Consider the following 14791-nt stretch of genomic DNA (forward strand, 5'->3'; position numbering starts at 1 on the left):
TATAAATATAATTATAAACTTCTTGAGAAAATCTAAACAATAATTCGACGATTTCAAATAAGCCGAAAAAGAATCTAGGATATTTTAAAGAAATTTTTTTATTTTACAGTAATTTATAAAATATCAGAAAAAATGTGTCAATAGAAAAGATATTCAGGATTCTTAGAAGTTTTAAAGAAACTTAAACATATTTGTTAAATATACAGAAGTCTTTTCATGCTATAAAATATTTTTAATCACTTAAAAACTTCTAAAATTACTAAATATCTTTCGAACTGATTAGATTTTTCTACTTTTTAAAAATTTGTTTAAATTTTTTAAAAATACCTTAAAATTCCAGACTTTTTAAACATTTTTAGAAATCTGTTAAAATATTTTTATATATTCTTGCAAAATTAACATTTTTATATAAAAAATCATTCCTATTTTTCTTAATTCTTCAAAATTAGAAAAATGTAATTAAAATTTTACAGCTTTTGTTGTTGTTGACAATCTTGGAAATATTTGAAAATGTTTTTAAATATTTTTTAAATATTGTCTTAAAATTAATTTTTCTGCATGAAAAATTATTTTAAAGTTTCCTGGCAAAAAATTATTATTCTTCTAAAAACTTTCAAAATTATTAAAAGGCTTCTCAATTTTTCTTCAAAAATCTATCAAAATCTATTCAAAATTTAAGGAAATCATTTGAAATGTTTCAAAATATTTTTTATTTTCTCTTGAAATTAATTTTTGAAAAAACATAAAAAATGTTAAAAGGAATCTTAAGAAAAAATGTTTTATTCTCTTGAAACGTTTAAAAATTCGATTTTAAACATTTGTACGGAATGTTCAAAAATCTAGATTAAAAACAAATTTTTAACCCTTATAAGTTTTAAATTATTTTTAAATTATTTGAAAACTTCTAAATATCAGTTAGGCTTACTATTAAAAAGCTTTACAATTTATTTTAAAAATTTTTTAATCTACCTTTTGTTTTAAATCATTTATTTTTTCTAACAAAAAATGTAAAATCTCGAAAAATACAAAAATTGTATTAAAATCTTCCAAATTTTTTTTTCAACATATTTCGAAGACTTTGAATATAAAAATTAAATGAAAATAATAATAAATCTAGTTTAAAAAATATTTTGAAGCCAGGAGAATTATTTGCTCTGAAAATATAATTTTCTAATTTTTCTCATAAACGTGCGAATAAACAAGTGTGCAATCGAAAAAAAATTCAAATTTAGTTGAATATTCTTATTTTTTTTTCGAAGATTAATATTTCTGACTGAAAATTGAACTATTTTGTTAAATATTCAACGATTGATTATGAATGAACTTCTTCTTGAAAATTCACATTCTTGGGTTTAAAATTGATCTGTTTTATAGGAAATTAGTCTTTTTGTCTTGAAAAATCAACTATTTGCTACAAAACTGAGCTGTTTTGTGGGAAATTCGGCTTTTTTTCAACTGAAAATTAATTCTTTCAAATAAAAATTTAACTACTCTATTGATCTATTTTAGTTAGAAAATTGAGCTAATTGGTTAAAAAGTTTCAAAGACGACAAAAATTATAAACTGAAAAATAATTTAATCAATTTTGGTGTAATGTAAAACATCCAATGTAAGCATAATTTAATTTAAAAATTATGTAATTGGTTCAAAATTCTTATTTTTTGAAAAAAAATAATCTTCTATGTTGAAAATTTAACAATTTTGTATAACATTTAACTATTTGGTTGAACATTAACATTTTGTGTTGAAAATTTATAGTTTTGTTCGAAAATTAATCAACTAGGTTAAGAATTAAACTATTTTTAAGGAAGTTTTACTGTTTGGTAGAAAATGATCTAATTTATTGAAAATTCAACTGCTTTGTAGATGAATCGTCTTTTGGATAAAAAATTCATAAATTAAGGTGAAAATTGATACATTTTGTTGAAAATTCGGCTTTTTAGGTAGAAAATATTATAATCTTCTTAGCAGAAAATTAACCTTTTTCGTTAAAAATTTAAATATTTATAGCTAAAAATTTATTTTTTTTTGCTAAAATTTCAACTATTAGTTTGAAAGTTAAACTTCTGTGTTAAAATCAATTTTTTATTTTCTTATTAGTGAAAATTTAACTTGTTATAAAAAGTTATAAAAACTTGTTGAAAATTTAATGATTCCATGTTTGGTTTGAATAATATCTATTTTAGTTGAACAATCAATCATTTGGTTTAAAATGAATCGTTATTGATTAAAAACTCATATTTTTCATTGAGGATACAACTGTTTTAAAAACATTCGTTTTTTTTATCAATTCAACGTGTTAAAAATTAGACTTTAATGGTAGAAAGTTAAAATATTGGGTTGTTACTATACCTGTTTCATTAAAAATTAATTTTTATTTAACTTGATTTATTGCTCAATTTTGATGAAAAACCACTCTATTTTGTTTTGAAAGAACTTTAGACTATGTTAATTTTTACGTGGGGGGGGGGGGGTAAGACAGAACTACGTTCTAACGTTACTAAAAAGAATGTTAGCTTTTATGTTATGCGGTAGTATGAATAATGTATAGTTTAAATATTTTCCCGCCTGTGATGTCGCTATCTGTTGTCGATAATGTGGAATCTGTCTTACCGGTATGTCATTTTGGAAAAGAGTTTCACTTCACATGCTTCATGACCAATGGTTTGCAGGCGGTCGATAAATAAACGATTGACACTTGTCGCTGGCGTCGCTGCTTGTTGTATTTCATGGCAGGTGTTATGTGGGTGGGTAGGTATCAGGTGGACGTAAATGTTTCATATGTTTGATAAGAAAAGTTTCGAACAAGTTTTTAAAAATGAGTATTCTGCACGCGGTGGTATCAGTGATACTTATTTTAACACTTTTTTGGGGAATGGTGCAATGTGACGATGATAGTATAAGAAGATTTCCGCTGCTCATGCCGAACGTCAAACCATTCGTGGTAAGTGTTTAAACAAACAAAATACGTCATTTATTCTTTTCTGCAATATGGATCATTGTGAAAAAATTCCAGAATGATCCGTCTATTTTATTTCGAAACGATGCATGAATCACGTTATTATAATTATGTTGTTAATAATCTAATGCTATTCTTAAATCTGCTATTAGTGGTTTGTTATTGTTTTTTTTCTCCAGTATTTTACAAACTACTTTCAGATATTGTTATTTTTTATTGTCCTTTTTGGTCATTTGCATATAATAGGAACCCGGTTATTAAATAAAACTTGAAAGATAATTTTTTTATTCTTAAAACCTTAATTCACTGATCCATATTTTTATATGGTATTGATTTATTTGTGTCGTTTTTGTTTATCATTGGTCGCTTTGTATAAACTACGAACTTACCTTGTTTTTCTGACACGTGGTTTTTATTTTGTATATACACACATACGAGGAAAACCAGGTAACATCCCATATTGAACAAATTCTCGATAAAATCATCGTGCTATTTTATGACGAAAAAAAAACACAAGGATTTTTTATTTATTTTTATTTTTTAAATTTAATTTAATTTTTTTATTTTTATTTATTTATTTTTTATACTATTTTTTGGATATTTAACCACCCCCTTGTTGACGAGTATAGTTTGCACCCCCCCCCCAGTAATGAAGCCGTTGTCTATAAACGGATTACAGTTCACAAAAATAGTTGAAGCTTCGAAAAAATAAATAAATTTTCAATAAAGTGGTTGATGTTTTAACCAAGTATATAGTTCAGCCGTACAAAAAAGATGAATTCTCAACAAAAGATTTAATTCTTTTTCCAACGAAATGAGATTTATATTTTGAATAAAAAATAAAGATGATTTTTCAAACAAGAAGGATAAGTGTTCAATCTAAAAAGACGAATTTTTAATCAAGCAGGTGAATTTTCGGCCAAAAAAGACAACTCAAAAAAACACTGGAATTTTAAACTTAAATAGGTGAATTTTTTAACGAGCGTTTAATTTTTAATCGAGAGGAATGAATTTTTAACCAAATTGTTAAATTTAAAAATAAAAAGATAAGTTTTCAAACAAAAATATATGAATTACATTTTTACATTAAAATTTTAAAAAAGAAACAACGAATTTTCTACCAGGTATATTGAAACAATAAACACAACCAAAAAGTTGCATTTTTAAAAAAGAAGATTAATTTTATACTCAAAAAGACGAATTTTCAACAAAATACATAAATTTTCCACTCGGCACTGTACATTTTGAACAAAAAATTTATTTTTCTACCAAGTAGGTAAATCTTCAAATAAGTAGTATCATTTTTAACCGAATAGTTTAATTTTTAAACAAATAGTTAAATTTTCTACCAATAAAGATGAATTTTCAACGAAAGAGTTGCATTTTTCACAGATCTGTTAAAATTAAAGGTCAAAGCATCGACAACAGTCATTTGGTGATAGGACTTCTTTTTTGTTAAAGCTCCTTCTGCTTTAACGAATACATTCTCATCACGTATCTCAACTTGTACATCAAAATAACGTACAGCCCACAAATACTGAGCGATTTGAACAAAAAAGAATTGAAAAAAAAGCTGTTAAGATTTCTAAGAGAGTTGTCGAGACTCATTTTTTAATTAGGTTTTCAATTTTTCACAAATAAAAAAATATGACGAAAAAATGGCCATTTTATCTTTTTGACGTTCCCGGTGCTCGTCAATAACAGGAAAATGGTTGAAATCGCCTAAGTTTCATAGAGTAACATTAGCTAAAGATGTTCCAATATTATATATTAAACAACAAAATATTTGATAAACAAATTATTTGTTGAAAAAAGGTTTTCTACAATTTTCCATAATTATACGTTTTTTAAAGTTATATTGCAAGAAATTTGAATTGAAAAAATATATAGTTAACAAATTTTTTCTTAAGATTATAATTCTTGATAATTCCAGCAAAATTCCTAATTTTTTTATTAATATATGATTTCTAAGAAAAAAATTTAATAAACAAATGCATTATTCGGGCATTTGTCGGCAAAAAAAATCGGGGGTTTCAATCCCAGTCTTTCCTCTTGGGAACTTTATTATAATTTCAGCAACATTCATAATAAGTTGATAAATTTTATAGTTTCTTTAAACAAATTTTATCAATAAATGCATTAATCAGGCATTTATCTACAGAAAAATTCGGTTTTTTTTCTTTCAAGTTTTTTTAATTAGAATATCGAAAAAAAATTCTTTTTTATCGACAGATGACAGAATGATGCATCTGTTTATTGAATTTGTTTTTAAAATATATAAAATTTATCAACCAATTATGAATTTTGCTGAAATCATTATGAAGTTCTCCTTTAAAAAGACTGACATCGAAAAAAACGAATTGTTCCGTCAACTGATGCCGGAATAATGCAGATGTTTTTTATAAAAATCATAAAATTTATCAACTCATCATGAATGTTGCTGAATTTATTTTAAAGTTATAAATTGAAAGTCTGACATCGAAAGAAAACAGAATTTTTCTGTCGACACATGCCCGAATAATGCATTTATTTATTAAATTTGTTTTAAAAAATCACAAAATTGATTAAGAAATTATTAATTTTGCTGAAATCATCATGAGCTTCCTGATTAAAAAAGTTTTCGTAGAAAAAACGGGTTTTTCTGTCGACAAATTCCCGAATAATGCATTTGTTTATTCAATTTGTTAAAAAATCATTAGAAAAATCAACAAATTATGAATGTTGCTAAAATTATCACAAATTTCCTAATTAAAAAAAATGTGCATCGAAAAAAACGAATAGTTCTGTCGAAAAATGCCTGATTACTGCATTTGTACATTAACTTTGTTTCTAACATAAACACTTATAATCAAAAGAGAAATTTTTGTATATAATATTGTTTTCATTCAAATTTCTTGCAATATAACTTGAAAAAACGTATATCTATGGAAAATCGTAGAAAAAATTTGTTCAACAAATAATTGTTTATAAAATTTTTTGTTTGTAAATGTTCTAATATTGAAATATCCTAAACTAATGTTACTATAGTATATGCAACTAAAGTGAATTGCAATTTTCTATGGAAAATAAGAAAAATATATTTTAAAATATTGCAAATCGAAAACAGAACTCTGTGGAAAAGTAGCACATGGGGACCCTGAATATGTATAATTAATTTTGAGTCCATTGTTCCATTGTAATTTAAAGATTATAAAAAAATCTTATTTTTCTTAACTCTGTTCAAACGACAGAAGGCAATGTTTTTTAAATTGGAGACAGGGTACGTCACGTTTACAATTTCACAATATGGCCTTTTTATTATTTGAATACAGATAAGAATATTACACCATCGCGTTATTGTATTAAACTTTTCTATTTTTTACGTTTTCCATTTTTATAACCTTTTTCAATTATTGCATTGTCCTAGATAAGTTTATATATTTTTACTGTCAAATTTCACTAGTAATTAATTAAATTTGACCAATTTTAATTTAAATAGACCTCAAAGTATCTTTTGGATAGTGAAAAAAGCTGTACAATTAAAAAAAACCTTCTTTAGGTACTCAAGTTCACACTCATCCATAACAATTTCTCAATACGGCCTTCTTATTGTTTTTATATAGTTAAAAATGTTACACTATTGCGTCGTTTTATTAAGCTTTTCTATTTTCACATTTTCCTTTGAAATACCCCCGCCCCCTTAACGTATAACGTATTTTGCGAATGACCCCATAGATTTTCAACAAAATGTTTAAATTTTCAGCTAAAAAAGATAAATTCAGTATCGAAAATGGAATGATTAAATTTTCAACAACAAAAAAACAATGAATTTTTGACTAAAGTGGTTCAATTTTCAACTAAAAAGATGATTTTCCTAACAAGAAAATTAATTTTGTACCAAAATAGGCAAATTTTTAACAAAATACATGAGTATTTAACCAAGTTTAAGATGAATTTTCAAAAAAATACTTCAGTTTTCATTTAAACTGAATTTTCAAGACAAAATATTAATTTTGTACAAAAAAAAATCAACGAGATTTTACCAAAATCCATACATTTTTAACTAAAAAAAAAAGACTAAAACATATTTCACTATTAATGCTTTAGTTAAATTTTAAATTTTCATCAATAATTTAGAAGTTAAATTTTAAGTTAAAACAACTAACATTAAACTTAAAAAATTGAATTTTTAAGAAAATTGTTAAATTTTCAAACAAACTAGTTTCCACTAAAATGAAGAACCTTCAATTTATAAACGATATATTTTCAACCAAAGATGAAATAGTTAAATATTAGATAAAAAAATTAATGTTTCTCAACACAAAAAAAACACATTTTTTAGCAGCAAAATTTAATTTACGACCAAAGAGGTTAAATGTATTTTTTAACAAAATAGTTCCACCTTAAAACAAGTAGTTGAATTTTCGGACAAAAAAGATCAATTTTTAACAGAATGGTTTAATTTTCAACGAAAAAGATGAATTAAAAAAATCCATTTTTAATCAAATAGTTGAAGTTTCAATCAAAAAGTTGAGTTGATAAAAAATAGTTTAATTTTCTACCCAAAAATATGATTTTTGAACAAAATTCAATAAAAAAAATATTTTGCAACAATATTGGCGAATCCTAGAACATAACAGATTAATTAAAAATAAAACAATTACATTTTAAAAAAAAAGATAAATTTTCAACCGAGAAGATTACTTTTCTACGAAAAAATACGCATTTTCAACAAAGTACATGAATTTACAACCAAACTGTTCGACAATGTTTGTTGTTGATTTATTATTTTAGTTAAAGATTTATCTATTTTTTTGACAGTTTATTTTTTTTCTAAATATTCGCCACTTTAGTTAAAAATTCATGTTTTTTTTATTTAACTATTTTATTGAAAAGTCCTTTTTTATTGAGAATTAATTTCTTGAAGTAAAAATGTAACTATTTCATTTTTTGTTCAAAATGTGTAAATTTTGTTAATAACTCGTCTTTTTTGGTAGAAAATTTCATTCACTTTGTTGAAAAAAATCCTATATGGTTAAAAACGTAATTGTTTGACTGAAGATTAAATTTGTTTGAAAATTAAATTGTTTTGTAGATAATTCGTCTTTTTGGCTTTAAAATTCAACGATTTTATGGAAAAATTTTCTTTGGTTTTTGTTCAATTGAACTGTTTTTGATTTGCAATTCAAATCTTTTTAGTTTGAAAATTCATTTTTTTTTCTATTTTCAGAACATTAATTATTTTGATGGGAATTTTGTCTTTTTGGTTAAAAATTTGTCTAATTGCTTGAAAATTCATCTTTTTTATAGAAAATTCGTCTTCGTGGTTGAAAGTTGATCTGATTCGCTAAAAATTTTATTTTTTCACATTTTTTCTATTGAAAATTCACTTACTTGGCTGAAAGTTAACCTACTTTGTCAAAGATAATTTTTTTGAAGATTCATCTCTTTTGTTGAAAATTTGTTTTTGTTTGATTAAAAAAGAATTTGTTATCTGAAAATTTAATTATTCCATTTTGGTTGAAAATTTATCCTTTATAAATTCAAAATTCAACTACTATTTTGTGAAAAATTCTTTTATGCTTAAATTCAAATAGTTAAAAATTCTTTCTTTTTTTTATCGACAATTAATATTTTCAACAGAAAATTTAACGATTATATTTTTGTAAAATGATTTGATGAAACAAATCGTTATTACGTATTCCTCATGTATTTCTGAAAGTGTCAATTTCTTTTCGTCCGTCCTAACCTACGCTAATTTGTTTTCTCGTACTGTATTTTTTAAAAATGTAGCCTCAGGTTAAGAACCTTTGAAAAAGGTACGCATGTGTACCGAAACGTCAGGAAGTTCAAAAGGAGTTTTTTCTATTAAATAAATATCTGAGTTTCGAAGAACATGTTTTTTTGACTCATATTTATTTTGCGATTTACGATTGGACCGTAAGACATAAATAATTTGAAATTTACGTTATGAAATCGATTCTATTTTTGGTTGAAAATTGATCTTTTTCAATTTAAAATTCAACTATTGGGTTGAAAATTCATCTTTCTTGATTAAAATTTACCTTTCTTATCAAAAATTCATCTTTTTCACTTTAAAAGTCAACATTTTTTAGAAACATTAATTTTTTAACTTAAAAACTAAACTCTTTTGTTAAAAAATTCCTCGTCTTGGGCAGTAGATGTTTTGCCTTTTTTGTATTCATTCGGTAAAACAAAGCCCATGCAACATAATACGTTTCCTTTTTTGTTGATTCTCATGAAATTGTATAAACTACACTTGAACATTTTTTTAGCCTGAGCTGTATTTATGCACTCCAGTCAGAATGGATAATTCAAGAGCATATTATATCGTCGGCTTCGAGCCAAATGCCACAATGGCAACTGCCCACCACATACTTATATACGGATGTTCAAAACCAGGAAGTTCGAAACCAGTGTGGATGTGCGGAGAAATGGCGAAACAATCGATAAAATCTGGAGGATTAACCTCTGCGAGTCCTTGTGGTGCAGATTCCCAGGTGAGATATTTAACAATACTTTCCCAACGTTGCTTTTCTCAATTTCCAAGAAACTATTTAAAAAACTTCAGAAAACTAATTAAAAAACCCCATGTAAGATTCCATAAGATTTATTCTGCCCCCCTCCCCGCCAAAATTTTAATAAGATTTTATAAACTTAGGCACTTTCATTTTTTAGTTAAACTATTATCCTTTAATCTATAAATTATTAAAATTCTCATTTATTTATCGCAGACTTCACAGTCCTTCTCCCATTTTCTCTATTCCTACTTTTCACCTTTTTTCATATTTTTTGATATTTTTAGTTGAGAATTAATCTTTTCCACTTGAAAATTTAATTATTATGTAGATTTGTAGTATCTGTTTTGGTTGATGATTCAATTATTTTGTTGAAAACCCGCTTTTTTGTGTATTAAATTCAACCCGTTTTTATGAAAAATGATTTACTATTACATTTTTCGTTGAAAATTCATCTTTTTTGATTAAAAATTCCTACTTGGCTGAAAGTTTAATAACCGAATTATTACAATTTTTTTGAAGATTCATAATTTTAATATAAAATTAATTCATTTTGTTAACAATTTTTTTGATAACGGATTAAGTTTTCTTAATTTTAATTATGCCAGAGCTAAACAATTTTTAAAATGAGCTCAGGTTGAAGACAATTTGTGTATTTTTTAAGTAGATATGGCAAAAATAGTGAAAATTTCCATGTTTTCCTAAATGTTCAATCACCTCCGAAATAATCAATATTTTTCGATGTTCTTGGGCTCTTTTTGAACTAATTGTTTTACCATATCACAACAGCTTATGAGTATAAATCGTAAAAATTTTCTTATCGAATTGCAAGAACTTGACGTTGTCATAAAAAAGTTGGATAAATTGCAATATTCTTTTTTGTAATAAAAATATTTGTGTAGAATATATCAAACATATAATCATAAAGTTTCTATGAAATTTCTTAAAAATATGTAGTTATGAATTTTTATTCTGTTTTGTCTACAGATAAGAACCCTGAAGAATGTTTATTATTTCGGAAGTTATTGAACATTTAAGAAAACATTGAAAATTTGTAATATCTACTTAAAAATAGATAAATTGGGTTCACCCTGGGCTCATTTTATACAGAATTTCGAGATCAATCAAACCTTTAAACGGAAATTTTTTTACTTCTAGCACAATTAAAATTACGAGAACATAATCAGTCACCAAAACAAGAGGTATGGAAAGGCTTTCGTCCACCCCTGTATATTTTGTTATAAATTGTTTTTTTCTGGTAGAAAATTATTTTCATTAAATTAATGATTATTAATTTAAATCTTTATTTCCACACAAAATTTATATTTAAATATAATTACGCTGATGAAAATTATTTTATTTGTTTTGTTAAAAATTAATTATTTTAACTAAAAATGTAACTATTCTGTTTGTAATTGCAAGTGTATCTTTTTTACTTCAAAAATCATGTTTTTTACTTAAAAATTAATGTTTTTCTGAAAATCCGTAGTTTTTGATAAATCATTCATCTTTTTGGTTGAAAATTCATCATTTTGTTTAAAAGTTTCACCTTTTTGAGTAGAAAATTGATCTTCTTGGTTGAAAATTCATCTTTTCGGTTAAAAATGCATACATTATGTTAAACGTTCGTATTTTTAGGTAGAAAATTAATCTTTTTGATGAAAAATTCATCTTTCAGGATGAAATAATTTTTTTTCTTAAAATTTAACCATTCCATTTTTAGTTAAAGACGTATTTTTTAGTTTAAAAATAATGTCTTTTTTTTTAATTCGTCCTTTTTGCTAGAAAATAATTCTTGCTCGTTGAAAATTCATGTATTTTGTGGAAAATTTTATTTTTTCGAAGAAAAATTAATCTTCTTGTTTGAAGAATTATCATTTTTATTAAAAATTAATTTCTATAGGGAAAATTGAACTATTTTGCTGAAATTTTATTTGGTTGGAAATAATATCTTAACTATAAATTTATCCTTTATAAGTTGAAAAGTCGTGATTTTTATAGATAATGAATCTGGTTGGTTCAAATTTCAGATTTTTGATTCAATTTCTTTTTTGAAGAAAAATATTTATTTCTAAGGAAAAAAATGAATTTTTTTAGAAAATTCATGATTTTTCAACCAAAAAGTTAAATTTTCAACTAAAAAAGATGAATTTTTAAACAAAACAAAAAAAAATTACTACCAAAAAGACGTATTCTTAATAAACTTCAAAAGTTCTCAAAAAAAAGTTAAATTTTTAAGAAAGAAAGAATTTTTTTAATTTTTATGAAAGTAGTTGAACTTTAAAAGCTATTAATTAAATTTTAATCAAAATGATTCATTTTTAAACAAAAAGATTAATTTACTACCAAAAAGGACGAATTTTTAACAACATTCAAAAATTCCGAACCAGAAAGTTTAATTTTTAACTAAAAAAGCAGAATTTTTAAACAAAAAGATTAATTTACTACCAAAAAGACGAGTTTTTAATAAAATTCTAGAAATCCGAACCAAAAATTCAATTTTTAAATAAAAAAGCACAATTTTTGAGAAAGAAAGAAAATTTTTTTTTAGGTTTTAAGAAAGTAGTTAAACTATCAAATCTAATTGTTAACGTTTTTGCTAAAAGGATGAATTATCAAAAAAAAAGATTAATTTTTTAAGGAAAAAAATGAATTTCTTCGAAACATTAAGAATTTTCAGCCAAAAAGTAGACTTTTTAACAAAACAAAAAATGAATTCTTAAATAAAAATATTAATTTACTACCAAAAAATAAGAATTTCAAACAAATTTTAAGAATTCCGAACCAAAAAGTTTAATTTTGAAGTAAAAAATAATTTTTTGACAAAAAGATCAAATTACTACCAGAAAAGACAAATTTTTTACAAAATTCAAGAATTCTAAACCAAAAAGTTGAATTTTCAACTAAAAAAAACTAATTGTTTAACAAAAAGATTAATCTACTACCAAAAAATACGATTTTTTAACAAAATTCAAGAATTCCGAATCAAAAAGTTGAATTTTCAACTCAAATAGATACATTTTTAAACAAAAAAATAAATTTACGACTAAAAAGACGTATTGGTAATAAAATTCAAAAGTTCTCAAACAAAAAGTTAAATTTTTAAGAAAGAATGAATTTTTTTAATTTGTATAAAGTAGTTTAATTTTAAAAGCTATTTATTACATTTTAACCAAAAAAGATTAATTTGTAAACAAAATGATTAATTTACTGCCAAAAGGGACGAATTTTTAATAAAATTCTAGAATTCCGAACCAAAAAGTTGAATTTTTAACTAAACAAGCATAATTCTTTAGAAAGAAAGAAAATTTTTTTTTAATTTTTGAGAAAGTAGTTTAACGTTAAAATCTAATTGTTACATTTCTTACTAAAAATATTAATTTTTTAAGGAAAAAAATGAATTGTTTAGAAAATCCAAGAATTCTCAACCCAAAAGTAGATTTTTTAAGCAAACAAAAAAATAAATTTTTAAACAAAAAGAATAATTTACTACCAAAAAATGAGAATTCAAAACAAATTTCAAGAATTCCGAACCAAAAAGTGGAATTTTGAACTAAAATAGCCGAATTTTTAAGCAAAAAGATTCATCATCTGGAGACGTCTTTTTGACTGAGACCCCCCTCCCCTAACCGTTACCCATCGTTGATTTTGTGTGATCCCCTCCCCCTCCCAAAGTGGAAAGGTAGTGGGGTTCCTACTTTGTTGTCCCGAAATCTGGCTGTTTTTTTGGGAATATTTTTTGAGGAAAGTATAAAAGATAGGATGCTAAAATTTTCCACAATTGTTTGTTCATATTTATTGTAGCACTATAAAATTTGTTGGGCCGTTAATTAAAAAGGGGGGAGAGGGACCCATAAATGGCGAGTGGTCGGCGTCGACTTTTCCCGCTGGTGGAAGATCTGTCCGCCGTAGAAAAAATCTGAAACAAAAAATCAAAATATTTTCTTAATCTATACACTATAGCGCACAAAGTAGACTAGAATGAAGAAAAAAAATGAAAAATGAGGAATTTATGAGATTTTGAAAAAAAAATTGATTTTTTCACCTTTTTTTGCTACTAATTATTTTTTTAAACAAACAATTTTCAATATGTTTTGATAATTGTAGTCTACTTTGTGCGTACACCTTCTGAGAATATGTCAAAAAAGTTCCATAGCGATTGCTCAATTTTTGCGCCTTTTGGGACTTCCACCAACACGGAAAACGTGGTTTTGAGAAAAACGCGTTCAAAGTTTTTCATAAAAAACGCAAAAAATTATGCTGAACTTTTGCGATATAATTACACTTAGTTATAATTTCGTATGTTTTCGGGGTCGATGATTTGAAATCTGCCATCAAATTTGCAAAATTCATTTGTTTAAAGAATTTTTATAAACAATTTTTTAAAACAAATTACAATTTTTTAATGATGCATATGCTTTCCATAGCTTTCGATATCACTGATTTCAAATCTGGTACTATTTTTGCAATAAAAAATTATTTAAACAATTTATTTATTAAAAACTATTGCAAAATTACTTTTTTCCAAGATTAATATGGCTTTAATAGTTCAAGCGGTCAGGAATCACTAATTTGACATCAGATTTACAAAAATCATTTGTTTAAATAAAGTTCAGAAAATGAGAGTACTTACGCCTAGTCAGCTATTCCAGGTCCATACAAGCCACCTTCCTCATTCACGTGAAAAACAAGCCTAAAATCGGAACCAGTTTCGCCGCCGCAGAGCACCCGGCCGCTGCAACTCAGCGCGTTTCACACCGCTCTATTCAACGGCCCATAACTTTAGAAATTTTTGATATTTTGACTTGAAATTTTCCAGGTATATTTTTGAAACATATATCTATCCGAAAATGCAAAAAGAAAAAGAAAGATTTTTTGACCCAACAAAGTAGGAACCCCCCTTAACTTACGAGGGTAGTTCAATAAGTCCTTAGAATGAAGTATAAAAACAATTTTTTTTGGGTAAATTTTTTTTTTATTTTTCAACATAATCTCCTTGGAGCTCTATACACTTGGTCAATCGCTTTTCAAGTTTTTTTAATCCTTCAGAAAAGTGCGTTTTCGGAAGTTCCTCAAAATAAGCACTTACAGAGGCAATGACGTCTTCGTTGTCTGGAAATCTCTGTCTACCGAGCCATTTTTTCAAGTTTGGAAATAAGAAAAAGTCACTGGGGGCTAAATCTGGTGAATACGGTGGGTGTTCGACCAACTAGAATTTTAGTTTTTCAATTTTAGCCATTGAAACGAAGCATGTGTGAACTCGGGCGTTGTCGTGATGAAAGAGAATTTTTTTTCTCGCCAAATGTGGTCGTTT

At 25.2% G+C, this 14791-nt stretch overlaps 1 protein-coding gene across 1 annotated transcript in view; it reads left to right on the forward strand.

Moving 5' to 3' along the window:
- Positions 1 to 2711: 2711 nt before the first annotated feature.
- Positions 2712 to 14791, forward strand: part of LOC117178031 (peptidylglycine alpha-hydroxylating monooxygenase) — a 13503-nt gene continuing 1423 nt past the window's right edge. Inside the window, exons 1-2 of the mRNA XM_033369230.1 lie at positions 2712 to 2944; positions 9235 to 9459. Coding sequence (XP_033225121.1) covers positions 2819 to 2944; positions 9235 to 9459 — 351 coding nt within the window. The 5' untranslated portion in view covers positions 2712 to 2818. The remainder of the gene's footprint in view (positions 2945 to 9234; positions 9460 to 14791) is intronic.

This window comes from Belonocnema kinseyi, chromosome 8, assembly GCF_010883055.1.
Source record: "Belonocnema kinseyi isolate 2016_QV_RU_SX_M_011 chromosome 8, B_treatae_v1, whole genome shotgun sequence".
Classification (NCBI taxonomy): Eukaryota; Metazoa; Arthropoda; class Insecta; order Hymenoptera; family Cynipidae; genus Belonocnema; species Belonocnema kinseyi.